This window comes from Macaca nemestrina, chromosome 7 (assembly GCF_043159975.1).
Source record: "Macaca nemestrina isolate mMacNem1 chromosome 7, mMacNem.hap1, whole genome shotgun sequence".
NCBI lineage: Eukaryota > Metazoa > Chordata > Mammalia > Primates > Cercopithecidae > Macaca > Macaca nemestrina.
This window is the reverse complement of record NC_092131.1, coordinates 135,842,755-135,856,007: the sequence shown is the minus strand read 5'-3', so window position 1 is coordinate 135,856,007 and position 13,253 is coordinate 135,842,755. Positions and strand designations below refer to the sequence as shown.

At 49.3% G+C, this 13,253-nt stretch overlaps 1 protein-coding gene across 4 annotated transcripts in view; it reads right to left on the bottom strand.

Moving 5' to 3' along the window:
• The window catches only part of LOC105488312 (multiple EGF like domains 11), a 388,835-nt gene that overhangs the window by 255,911 nt on the left and 119,671 nt on the right, over positions 1-13,253 (bottom strand). For all 4 annotated transcript variants that reach the window (XM_071101179.1, XM_071101176.1, XM_071101178.1 and 1 more), the window contains exon 2: positions 1,017-1,122. In XM_071101179.1, the coding sequence (XP_070957280.1) occupies positions 1,017-1,114 (98 nt within the window). In that variant the 5' untranslated portion in view covers positions 1,115-1,122. The remainder of the gene's footprint in view (positions 1-1,016; positions 1,123-13,253) is intronic.

The following is a 13,253-nucleotide window of genomic DNA, read 5'->3' as shown; positions in this document are numbered from 1 at the left end:
ACTTTGTTGGGACGCCACACACAGGATCTGGTCCCCATGGATCACACAAGTGCAGACACTGTCCCTCTGCCCCCCAGCTGATCCTTCCTGACCCGCAAGTGTCCAGGCTACCCCAGAGCCAGGTCCTGCCTGGCTGAGGTGCCTTTCCCCGCCCTAGGGCTGGGCTATCCACCCTCATGGGCATGAAGCATTGACCCCCTCCAAGTCCCCCACTTTTCTTCCTCTACCATTCACTTCTCCCATAGGGCCCTCATCTTAATTTTATTCATTTGATTTATCAACATCTAAGTGGCAGAGTCGTCCTGGTCAGCATGGCCAATCAATTCCAGGGTTTAATTCGGTTTTTCCTGATTGGGTCTCTGGTCACTATCTTTCTGCTCACCAAAATCAATACTTTAACCTTGTGTTTCAAAGTCAGGCCGTCTGCAGGGACCCGGCCTGTTCCCCCAGGACCTAGTGCCGCAGCTGGAATGCAGCCTGCTCTTCCACTGCAGCCTCGGCCGCCCTCCCCCAGCAACACCCAGCTCCCACCGGACCAGAAGTAATAGGACCCCCTCACCCGTCCTCCTCAAGGCAGGCTGCTGGGGCCACATATCCAAGCTGCCACGTGGCTGCCAGTCCTGGGAGACCAGGAAAGGCATCACAGCATCAGAGAGCATGCCACCTGGGACCATGGTCTGCATCTCCCCACTTACTGCACCCTATCTGGCTGTGGACAGGGGCTGAGCCCCTCTGGGTCTCTACTTTCTCATCTGTGCAATGGCTGGGAAGCGCCAGTGCAGGGAGGGGTAGGACAGTGCGTCGTAACTGCAGTTCATGTAAGTTGCCTCCACCCTGACCTTCCAGACAGAATCTATACTGCTCTGTCCTGTCTCTCCGCATCTGGGCCATCTCCCCAGCCAGGTTGCAGACCCTTAGAAGGCAGCTCCCGGATCTCCTGACTGCCTCTGTCCCTTACTGCCATGCCCAGGGCGATCCCCCAGAGAGTGCCTGGCCATCTGAGGCCCACGCCTTACCTCTCCCAGTGGCTGCACACGTTGGGGTCCTCAGGGTTCAGGGCAAGGGTGGCTTGCAGGAAGGAGAAGGCAACGAGCCCCGTCAGGGAGAGCGCCATCGCGGACCCTGCACGGGAGAACAAAGGAGGCTGCGTCTGTGATCAGACCGTGTTCCTGGCATCTACTTAGTTTCCCATCGTCGTGGGTAATGAGCATTTGATATTGCACATTGCAGGGTTTGACTAACACCGTAACAGTTCACCGGTTCTGAGTAACAGGAGAGTGTGAAGCCTGAGTCAGGGAAAAGTCCAAATTCCAGGCCAGGGGTTCTGAATGTTTTCTGACTCGGGGACTGCTCTGAGAATCCAGGGAAAGGTGTAGATGCTCTCCCCAGAAAAATGCCCACAAGTGCAAAATTGGCTATAATTGCAGGGTGTCCTCAGGCCCCCGGGCCCATCCTTGGACCCAGGGACCCCAGATCTGAACTGCTTTAAAGGGAAAGCCCTCCCCGTTCCCTTATCCCTCATCATTGACATTCTTTGCCCGTCTACTTCCTTTCCCTACTCCCTCCTGCCAAGAAGAAAGGGAAAAAAGATGTCTGGTGTGGACCTGGGGGTGAATGAGCCAAGAAAACCCTGAACTCTCGGCCCACAAGCCATGGAAGACTGGCCCTTGCTTCTTCTGTCTCCTGTGGGGTGTTAGCTACTTCTGCCCAGAGTGATGCAGTCATCACATGCCATTCCCACTGTGGGATGCTGGGCCTAGACCACCTGGTAAGGGACCATAAGGAATCAGTTTGCAGACTTTGATCCAGGCCCCTGAGGTGGCAGCTATGGCAGGTATGTGCCTACATGGGATGCCAACTCCTTTGCTTCACTAAACTAGGGATCCCCAACAAGGGGCTCCTCACAGAGGGCAGACAACCTTTCCAGTGGGAGTGGCTGAAATGCCTCCTGAGGTTCCTTCCTGTCCGGGCACTCCAGGACTCTGTGTTCCTCCTGCCTCAGAGAACTTCTGTTCCAAGGGTTGTAACCTGCTGGGTCGCTGACCTTGAAGGGTGCGGAGGAGCTGGAAATCATGAGCACCCAAACATCATCTGTAGGCTGAATGAACGCTGTGACTCAGAAAGATGGAACTATTTTTCATGTGTATGTAGATACTATCATGATTTATTTAAAAGCTTTACTGAATTCAGAGTAGCTTTTCTTCTTAATCAGCAACACTAAAAATTGCAACTTCTAATAACTGGGGGTGGGGGTGTTATAGAAAATATTTTGACATTGGAAAGGGGTTGCAGGCTTGAAATGGTTGGGGATCTATCCCACTGGGCCCTGAGTTCGCAGATGAGGAAGCGCTCACCCTACTTAGGAGAACAGATAAAAGCCGGCATGTATTTTGCACACACCCCCATTTGTACCCTCAGGGAAGCTAAATGGAGTGCTCTTCTGAAAGGTTAAACATTCTCCTCCCCTCCACAATAATTTCCTTGTTAAACTCTTTCTCAGCAGCTCCTTCAAAGATAAACAAATTGTCACAAATTCTGTATAACCGTGGGGGTCTAAATTAATGATTAATGAGGTGTTTCTATTTGAGATCTGGAAACCATCTGACTGAAATGCAGATTTAGCCAGATTTCAAATGAATGCATTCTGAAAATCAGAAAGAGAGGAGCGATTCTGGTGTTTCTGTTCCATGTGCAGAGTCCAGGAGTATGCAAAGCACAAGTAGCTGCTCAGAGCTCCCCACCCACTCCCCCCAGCCCACTCCCCCATCCCCAGAGACCCAATCAGCGCCTCAGAAGTCTCCACACAAACTGGAGTCTGTGCAACACCAGGGCTGCAGAGCTCAGCGATCATTTCAATTCATTCTCCTCTGGGAGATTCAACCTAGAGCGGAGAAAGAGCCTGCCTAGGACATGGCATTGACATATGCGGAGAGTCAAAAGTGGAACAAGCATCTTCTTCCAAGTGGGGTTTGGGCCAATCAGGCATCAAATAAAGAAATAAAAAATGGGACACAGAGCTCCAGAAGGCATGGAGTCTGAATGCCAGCTGTAGGGGATGCCCTGCCTTGTCTTAATTCTCTCTGTGGCCCTGACTCATTACTTGGGCCACTCCTATAATCTCCAGCATTCTCCCGAGAGAACCTCCTGACAGCGTCTTCAAACTCATTACACCAAGAGTATCAAAAGATGAGGCCACCTGGATAAGAGAAGATTGTTTCTCTGCTCCCTTTTGACCCATGTGTTGGGAGAGAGAGGTAACTTGGATCACTGCTGTAATCTGTGAGATTTTAAAATCCTCATGGAGAGAGAGAGAGAGAAAAGAACGAAAAGAAGGAAGGAAGGAAGGAAGGAAGGAGAAAGGAAGGGGGGAAGAAAGAAAGAAAAGAAAAAAGAAGAAAGAAAGAAAGAAAGAAAGAAAGAAAGAAAGAAAGAAAGAAAGAAAGAAAGAAAGAAAGAAAGAAAGAAAGAAAGAAAAAGAAAGAAAGAGAGGGAGGGAGGGAGGGAGGGAGGGAGGGAGGGAGGGAGGGAGGGAGGGAGGGAGGAAGGAAGGAAGGAAGGAAGGAAGGAAGGAAAGAAGGAAGGAAGGAAGGAAGGAAGGAAGGAAGGAAGGAAGGAAAGAAGGAAGGAAGGAAGGAAGGAAGGAAGGAAGGAAGGAAGGAAGGAAGGAAGGAAGGAAGGGAATTCTCCTTGTCTCACTTCACTCAGGCGCAGTGAAGAAAGGAACCGTCACCACATGGGGGCAACTCATCCCCATTAACTTTAATGGGACTTTCCTGGGATCTCTCTGAGGACAGATCCCAAAGACATATGCTTATGAGATGACTGAGGGAAAATCAATCCTGCTGCAGTGGTTATTAGGCCGACTCCATTTGGAGTGACAGAGGTTAACATATTGGGCACCATCTGATTTAGGGCATTAATAATTAAATAAGAAAATGCCCCTGGTTTCACTTCAGGGGAAGAGTCCATGTAAATAGATCTGCTGGTTCTCTTCCCTCTGGTCCAGCTCTCTACATATTAGAGAGCAGAGGAAGTTGCAGAGGTGGAAAATTTTCTTTCCTTATTGGGCACCATGGCTGCTTTACCCCTGATGGACTGGGCAGGGGGGATAAAGGGAAGAAAAGTGCCCAGGAGGCGTACCTCTCACACCTGCAGACATGGTGTTGTCAGCCCACGTGGCCACCCACAGGCCACAGCCCAAACTGAGCATTCTTGGCGCACCACCTGCCCTGGCCTGGGCCGTGCAAAATGCCATCAGCTGTAGTGCACTTGAAGATGCTCAAAGCCGCAAGGGATTAAGTCCCACTGGGGGCGCTGTGAAAGCCTTTGTGGAGTGGGTGGGACTTGGACTGGATGGCATGTGCAAAGGTGGAGGTTAGAGAAAGGGCATTTCTGGGGCAGGTCCACCCAAGCAGTGCGTGGAGGCAGGAATGTGCAGGAACTTTGGAGGAACCAGACAGCAGAGAGCTTGCACTGCAGTGCAGTGGTGGCCAGCATGGGCACCTCTGGAAGGCATTCTCTGCATCTGGGTTCTGTGGAACACTAGCCCTAGGAGACACTGATAGAAATCTCTCAGATGAATGTCTCCAAGGGTGAATGTCTCCAAGCTTGGGAAATGCTGCTTGCTATGTCCTCATCCTAAATATTCAGTCTAAGCATTTTAGCATAGCTTAGACTCTGAGAAGACCCAAAATAAAGAGACCATTTGGCTTTTTGTTTCACCCAATATTTCCCATGGAACTCTTTCTAGTGACACAGCTCTAAGAGTGGCGTTCCTGATGATAGCGGCTTAGGAAACTCTGCTCCCCTCCCTCAACGCCAAGTCTCAAGAAAGTCCTGGTGCATGTCAAGCTGTGCCCTGAGAGTCTGCATGCACTTGTTTATTCTAACACCCAAGAGCCTCCTATGCCTGGCACCTGGTGTTAAAGGAAAATGCCATCAGGTAGATTAAGGGACACTGGTATCATAGCAAAGGATCCCTCCTCCTGTCCAGGGCTTCTGCTCCAGCCTGGGTTGGCTTTGCTGGCTGAGCAGGTCTTAGAGATGGCAGTATCCTCTGGAGGCCCCTGCCTCTGCCTGGGACCCTGCCATCACTAGCACCAGCACCTATGGAGGCGTCTCTGTCTCCGTGGCAGCACACATCTGGCCAGACACTAGTTGCTCACATTAGCCAAGATGCATAAATTGGGGCAGAGGGCAGACAGACAGATGGCCTTAGCCCTAGGATCAGCTGTTATGACCTCAAGGTCCATCTGTGCAAAAATCATACCCCACCTGTTTCACTTCCACCACTGGCTTCATCCTCCTGACTGTGCCTAAATCTTGGATGCTGGAGCTTGGCTCATGTGCCTGCAGCCTGCTCTCTGTCCATCCCAGTCCATATTCCCATGATCCTTTGCTTCTCAACATATTTGCACTGGCAGCAGGAGTGCCAGCAGTCAGACACTATTTTGTGGGCCCAGGGAAGTTCCCACTCCCACAACAAAGGGGATCTATTATAATGGCTGTTTAGAATGCTGTGCTGAGGAAGTGGGGCTGAGTGGGAAAGCATGCCAGGATTGATTAGTAATGTCTGTCTTGAACTCTGGGGAGGGACAACACAGGTGCCATGCATTGTGCCTATACTGCTAAACAGGTGTTACCACTTTGGAAATTTCTCCCCTCCTATATTTACCACTTAGATATGGCCTTGGCTGTTCCCTCTGGACCCTAGGACCTAAGGATTATTTCCTTCCCCTCGTACCATGCCACTAGAACATATACTTGATGAGGGCAGGGGTTTCCATCTGTTGTGTTCACGGCTATGTCCCCAGCTCCAAGAGCATTGCCTGCACATGCAGGGGCTCAACATCTTTGTCAATTGACTACTGACTCTACAGCCAACCTCCACCCCAACCTCTCAACCATCCCAAGCCTCAGCATCAGCCACATTGCTTGTGTCTGGCCTGAGAGAGGACATCAAAGATCCATCCCAACAGCAGGTCACACCGCACAAGGCATTCCGTGTTGTGTTAACATTGCACTTGCAGAGACACCAATCTGGTGGCATCAGATACTGTACAGTAGGCGCCCAGGACATCCTGAGAGCAATTCAAAGACTCCTGCCTGGACCACCTCATCAGCACCAGTGCATGTCTGCTCCCCACACTAGCACAAGGCAGGCATTGAAGCCCAGGCAATAGTTCAAGCTGCAGTTGGGGACTGGGTGTTCCAGACGCCTCATGAAAAGGCGCTTTCAGGTCTGAGAAGCAGCAGAAGCAAACCCCAAACTGGAGCTGATAAAGCAAATGCCTCACATTTCCCCCCGGCATGTGGATGGAGAGAGAGCTTTCTATCTTCTATTTACAGAAGATACACACACACTTCTCTACTTTTTTCTGAATAAAACAAAAAGCCAAGTTTGCACACAATGGGGCAAATGCCAAGGTTATCGCCCCGTCTAGTGGCCTTCCTCTTCCTCTGCCCCGGCTCTCTCAGCTGGCTCCCAGTCCCCAGCCCTCTCCATTTACTGGCCTTGCTAGGGCCTGATTAGTGCAAGATGAAAAGAGGAGTTGGATCAGCCCTCATAATTAAGAAGCTTCGTCCTTTGCCTTGATGAAGTCTCCTGCCCTGCAGCAATCCCACCAGGGGTTGGGTTTATGTTGAATGCTTTCTAATCTTCCTGTACTTAAAAAAAAAAAAAGTTTTAAAAATAAATCCACAGCTCTTAATCTCCAAAAGAGTGATTCCCTGACTGCAGGAGCACAGCAAAAATTCTCAGTGCCAATGTGGAGTCCCTGCCAGGTGCCTGCCCCCTGGGATAAATCAGAGGGGATTGGAGTCACCTCCTGAGACAAGTTAAATGTACCCCTCCAAGTCCCTGCTCCACCACCCTGATAAATTCTGCTTTCTGCTTGCCTGGGAAGCCTCGGGCTACAAATCCTGAAAATGGTACCATGAGGGTTGCAGCCACCATTCATCAGGGTCAAGAGACTGTCCTGTCCCCTGCACTCTCAAGCCCAGCAGAGAGCAAGTGGCCCTGACATCAGTCAGGCCCGGAGAGAAATCACAGCCTATCCTGGAGCAGAGCGGTAGAAACCGCCAAACTAATAAAGCACCAGCCTCCCTTCCACAACAGGCGCAGCCTCTGAATTCTGGGTCCCCAAACTGCCTCCTGCCTGCCCTGACTCCCAATCAGGCAGCATCTGCAGCCCCAGCCTCCAGCCCCTCTGAAGATGAAGGGAGAAAACTTATCTATGTTCTTAGGCCATTCCATTTCTCACAAAGCAATTATCTCCATCTTTCCATTTCTTTGCAAATCAGGACACATTCAGCTGACCAACCTGGATGCTTGCCCGGCCCCTCCCCACCCACAACCTGCCCACTCCTGGCCTTCTCAACCGCCCTCTCCCACCTCCTCCCAGGGCTATGGAGTTCTCATAACTGTAGGTATCCCTCATGCCCTGCATTAAATCATGGCGACATCCACAAAACCTCTGAAGACAAGTCAGCCTCCCAGGGCCCTTCAGCTCCATGGGGATTTGTCTCCATCCCTGCCCCCTTAAAGAAAACATTCCTTAAACAACAAGGTGCAGCCACAGGGGCCCAGGGGGGAGAAGGGCGCAGAGGGAGGGAGTCCTAGAGAATCCCTGGAAGGCCAAGCCTCTCACGGGAGCTGAACTGTGAGGATGATGGGCTGGACAGCAAGCCACATGGTGTCAGAACTGGCACCGAGACAAACCTGGGAGCAGAAAGGGTCCAACACCTCATCTCCCAGAAGGGGAAATTGTTCCCTGAAAGGGAGGTGACTTGCTCAAGGACACACAAAAACTTGGTTGCAGTCTTCATGTGAAGGGAATGGTAGAGTCCACCCGACCTGGGTTTGAATCCTGCCCTTGCCTTCCTGGCTGCATAACCCAGTGGAGTTGTTTACCTGCTCCAGGGCTGAGTGTTTCACGCCTTGCACATCAAGGAAGACCAACTTCAAGGGCTGTTAAGATAGTACATGAGAATGCAGGTAACGCGATTGGCCTAAGGTCTGGCACAGAGATGGTACCCAATGAACTATTAGTTTCCTTCCCATCCACATCCTTCACCTCAAAGACTCTTCTAACTCTGTAATTTTAGAGTTTCTAAGGAACTGGAAGAAAAAAAAGACCTTGATAGAAAAATCCTCTGCTGTAGAATCTAGGCATGGCTGTATGTTTTGGGGGACTCCTGGATAATTATCAAGACAGATCTCATCTTTCATCCATCCCTTCAGCAAACATTTATTGAATGCTCACCAGCCACTGTGACACAGAGGAGACTCAGGCAGGGCCCTGCCCCAAGTCCCTGAACACTTGCTGGAGGGGAGGTGGGAATGGCTAGGAGAGGGTAGTAGATCCAGGATGTGGCTTAGCACCAAGGCCTCTCCCTGCAGGAAGCCTCTGGCCAGTGTGATGGGAAATCAGAGGCCTTTGCAGGAATTGATGCTAATGTCCCAGCAGGTCCCCTGCATGTTGAGTCTGGCCCATCTCCATTCTAGATGCCTCTGGATCCACTCTTGATCAGGGCCGCCTCTGAAGGGAGAGAGAACCTTTCACAAGCTCACCCAGCCTCCCAACTCCCTCCTGTCGGGGCTCAGAAAGCCATACTTCCCCTACCCTTGGGTCTCCACTATTGAATTCAAAGTCAGTACCGGTTCCTCTATGCCTCCTAAGTCACTACCTTGCTGTGTGACCCAGGAAAGGTTGCTTAACCTCTCTGAGTTTCACTCTGCTGGTGCACAGGGTGGGAGTCAGACTACATTATCTCTTGGACCCTTCCAACTCTGTAAGCTTACCTACGAAGTATCTCCCTTCCCTGCCCTTCCCTTCCTCATCTTCTCCTCCCTCTTCACCCCTGCACTTCAGGTTTGCGCCATCTCCCAGCTGCAGGGAGATAATGCAGAGGAGGCAGCAGAATTGAATTCTAGTCTTTGATCCTGGAAAACTCATTTAACTGCCCTGAGCCTCCTTTTCCTCTTTTACAAATAGGAAGGATGAGAGAACAACAGTTCCTTGCGAGGATTAAACAGATAATGCAGGTGGTGCCCTGCAAACTGCAGCCCAGTGGTGAAACGCGGAGATTAGTATTGTTGTGATGGTCGGGACCCTTAGTTGCCGCTCACCTCTCTGTCTAATCTTCAGCACCCTTTGAAGATGGGCCTCTTTCGTGTGCTGCGTTCCAGCCAAGAGCCCACACTAGGACAGGATCTCTCCCACCACACCTCAGGAGCCACCTCTCCCCAGTCACTAGACCCCCTGAGTCTGGGGATAAACAGAAGAGCCTGGCTGTCAGCCCACAGACATGGGCATCAGACAAGGGTAGCCTCTCCAGGTTTCCTTAGAGAACCTTCCCAACTGACCTAGGCCAGGGGATTCTGAAGCCAGAAACCAATTGTCTCAAAGTTTGAAGTGCCCTACACGTGTTCTAAAAAGAAGGTTGTCAATATAGGTAAACATGTTTTGACATATATCTTTAACCCAGCATTCCATTTCTGCAATTTCGTGTTTAAAACCTGGCCAGGGCCAAAGACAGGTTCAAGAATGTTTGTTGCATTCTCTTGATAAAGAGATATTTGAGCCGGGCACAGTGGCTCAGGCCTGTAATCCCAGCACTTTGGGAGGCCAAGGCAGGCAGATCACTTGAGATCAGGAGTTTGAGACCAGCCTGGGCAACATAGTGAGATTCCCGTCCCCACAAACAATTAAAAAAAAAAAAAAAAAAAAGCCAGGCATGGTGGTCTGTGCATGTAGTCCTAGCTACTAGGGAGGCTGAGGTGGGAGGATCACTTGAGGCCAGGAGGTTGAGGCTGCAGTGAGATGTGAGCATCCTACTGCATTCCAGCCTGGGTGACAGCCAGACTCTGTCTCCAAAAAAAAAAAAAAAGAGAGAGAGAGAGAGAGATGCTTGCTGCAGCACTGAAGCAACCTAAATGCTCATGAATGGGGCCTTTGATAATAAATTCCACCCTGTCTATATAACAAACTATTATGCAATCATTAAAAATACTGATGTGGAAAAGTATGGAAGCCCATACACCAGGGCATTAATAATATTGGTCATCTTCTGGGAAAGGGATGGAAGACTTGTGCTTTCTCAGTCAAACATTTTTGTTATATTAGTGTTTCTTACAATGAGCATTATCATCACTATAGTCAGAAAAGCAAAGATATTTTAAGACTAATATGTGTAAGTTCACCGACATGGGAAGATGACCCTAAAGTCTTATTATGTGAAAAATGCAGGTTACCAAGCAGCATGAACATTATGATCACATGTATATAAACTGCGTGTGCATGGGCATACGGTGTGTGTGCGGACAGCGAGGGGGCAAGGACAGAAAGATGCTCAGAGGGTGTTAAAAATGTTAACAAAAATGTCTGGATAACGACATTTTAGGTGACTTTCTTTCTTTTCTTCTTTCTTTCTTTCTTTCTTTCTTTCTTTCTTTCTTTCTTTCTTTCTTTCTTTCTTTCTTTCTTTCTTTCTTTCTTTCTTTCTTTCTTTCTTTCTTTCTTTCTTTCTTTCTTTCTTTCTTTCTTTCTTTCTTTCTTTCTTTCTTTCTTTCTTTCTTTCTTTCTTTCTTTCTTTCTTTCTTTCTTTCTTTCTTTCTTTCTTTCTTTCTTTCTTTCTTTCTTTCTTTCTTGAGACTGCGTCTCTGTTACCCAGGCTGGAGTGTGGTGGCACCGTCACAGCTCACTGCAGTTGTGACCTCCCTGGGCTTACGAGATCCTCCCACCTCAGCCTTCCGAGTAGCTGGGACCACAAGCTCACACTACCACAACTGGCTTTTTTTTTTTTTTTGTAGAGACAAGTCTGGAGCTCCTAGACTCAAGTGATCCTCCAGCCTCAGCCTCCCAAAGTGCTGGGATTACAGGCATGAACCACCAGGCCTAACCAACTTACTTTCTTCTCTATACATTTTCAGTATTTTCAAACACCAGCCAGGCATGGTGATGCATCCCTGCAGTCCCAGCTACTCAGGAGGCTGAGGCAAGACGATCTCTTAATCCTCAGAGTTTGAGGCTAGAGTGAGCTATGATTGTGCCACTGGGTGAGATCCAACCTATGTGAGACAGCAGGATCCTGTCTTAAAAATACATTTGTTTTAACCACCATAAAGCCACCTTCATTTTGAAAACAGAAAAGGGAGGGCCCTATGGGCAACTCCTCCACAGCTTACCCTCCTCCAGGCCCAGATTCTCCCCCTGTGCTTCTTGGGGCACATTTTCCCAAAGAGCAGGGGTGCACAGAGGGCTTGAGCCCTAAGCCTGCTACCCCTAGGGACACAGGCCACTTGGGGGAGCCTCCCAGGCAGCCTTGAAGCCATCTGGCTGCGGCGAGATTGCCATCATGATGGTGTGGCATGTGTCCCCGCTGTGATGGTGTACTCATGCTATGATGAAAAACATTATACCGTTTCAAAGACCCAAAATGATCTCATGACACAGAAAAGTAGATGGATAATGTAAGATTTTGTCAGCTCTATTCAGAATAATAAATGAGTCAGGTATTCAAATTTTTAAAGCAATTTATTGAGGCCCTTTGTCCATGACACTGGTAACTTCTGGCTTGCAGCCCGGTCGGGTCACGGCCGGCACTTCACCTCTCTCCTCTGCGCTCACACTGGCTCTGCTCCACCCTAGAACAGCAAGAACAGGGAGCCCTGGAATCTCAGGGGGTTTCCGGGTCCTAATCCCAGCTCTGCCTCTTACCAACTGTATGGCCTGAGGATGGTCATTTAACCTCCAGGGCTCCCAGCTTCCTCATCTGCAAAATGGGGTTAGTAATAAACCTGACTCCCAAGGTTGAGATGCCAAAGAGACACAGGTTATGAGAAGAGTCTGTGAACAGCACAGTCCCAGGGAAAATATCAGCATGGTTGGGTTTGGCATTGTCCTCTCTGATGGGGTGTATGGGGTGCAGTACAGACACACCTGGGGGTGCACAGGGAGAATGAGTGTATTAGGGTCCTGGGCCTGATAAGGACTGCCTCCCAGGGGTGGGCAAGTCTGCCAGAAGGGAAGAAAGGAACTGAAGGTGAATTTCAATAAGTTTGCAATTTGGCCCAGCCCAGGCCCTGCTGACCTGCAGTCTAAGCTAGTGATGATTCCAAGTCTGGACCAGAGGCCAATTTGGCTGCATTTCTGGCCTAGACTGTGTCTGACAACCATCTCACAGCCACATGCATTTGCAATCAAATAATTCTTCTGAACTCTAATTTCCTGGAGGAACAAGAAGCTCACCCACCTTCCAGAACTTCAGCACCCTATATGCCCTCCCAAAGGAAAGACCCACTAAAAGACAGTACTGTGGCCGATCACAATCTGCCCCTCATCTCCCCAGGTTTAATTTAGAAAATGACACATAAGTCCCAGAGTCATTGTGTGCCTGGCCTGATTATTCGTTGTTTATTTCAGTATTTTCCAGGAAATTGTTCATTAAGGATAAAAGCACCTGCTTACTGTAAGAGAGCATTACACAAAGACCCTGTCGTGGGAGCCCGGGAAGAGCATTAATTAATGAAGTGAAACCGAACAAACATGCTATAAATTAAAGGTCTGAAAAGAAATGCCTGGCATTTAGTGGATTATGAAAGAAGGATGAAATGAAACATCATATTTTTAGACCACAGTGGGGTAAAAAAAAAAAAATGGGAGGGAGAAAATTACAAAAGGTGGCCGAGGTAATGATCTATTTCTGGAGCAACTAAAGCCTGTGCTTCCATTAAGAGAATTATCAATCAATTCTGTTTTGTCTGGGGGCATATACGCACTGTGTGTGCTAAATTAAAAAGCTTAACATGTCAGCATAGTTTCTTCTGAGGGTTCCGTGGAAGAATGCCGACTGAAGCATTTAGGCTTCAGAGAGGCAAGGCAGGTTATGAGGAGGAAGTCGGGGGACTTGAGCCATGTCACTAAGTCAGGCCCAGCAGGGCACAGGCCACCCTGAGCACCAGTGACGAGAGAAAATGTAGCCAAACTCCAATTAACTGGAACCTTCAGTTAATTGGAAGGTGGCCAAAACAGCCGGCCGCACTCCCTGGTGCCAGTCAGGTGCAGTCCTCACTGGTGCATTTCAACCAAAGCCAGTGAGGGTTTTTTCCCACCTTCTGTAGAGCAGCTTTTAGGGCTAGCTTCTGATAACTTATTCAGCTTCGTTTCCCTCCCTTCATATCCGCTCCTGAACAAGGACAGGCCTTTAGGAACAATGATCCTGAAGTCATGCAAAATCCCGATAAATCCAGA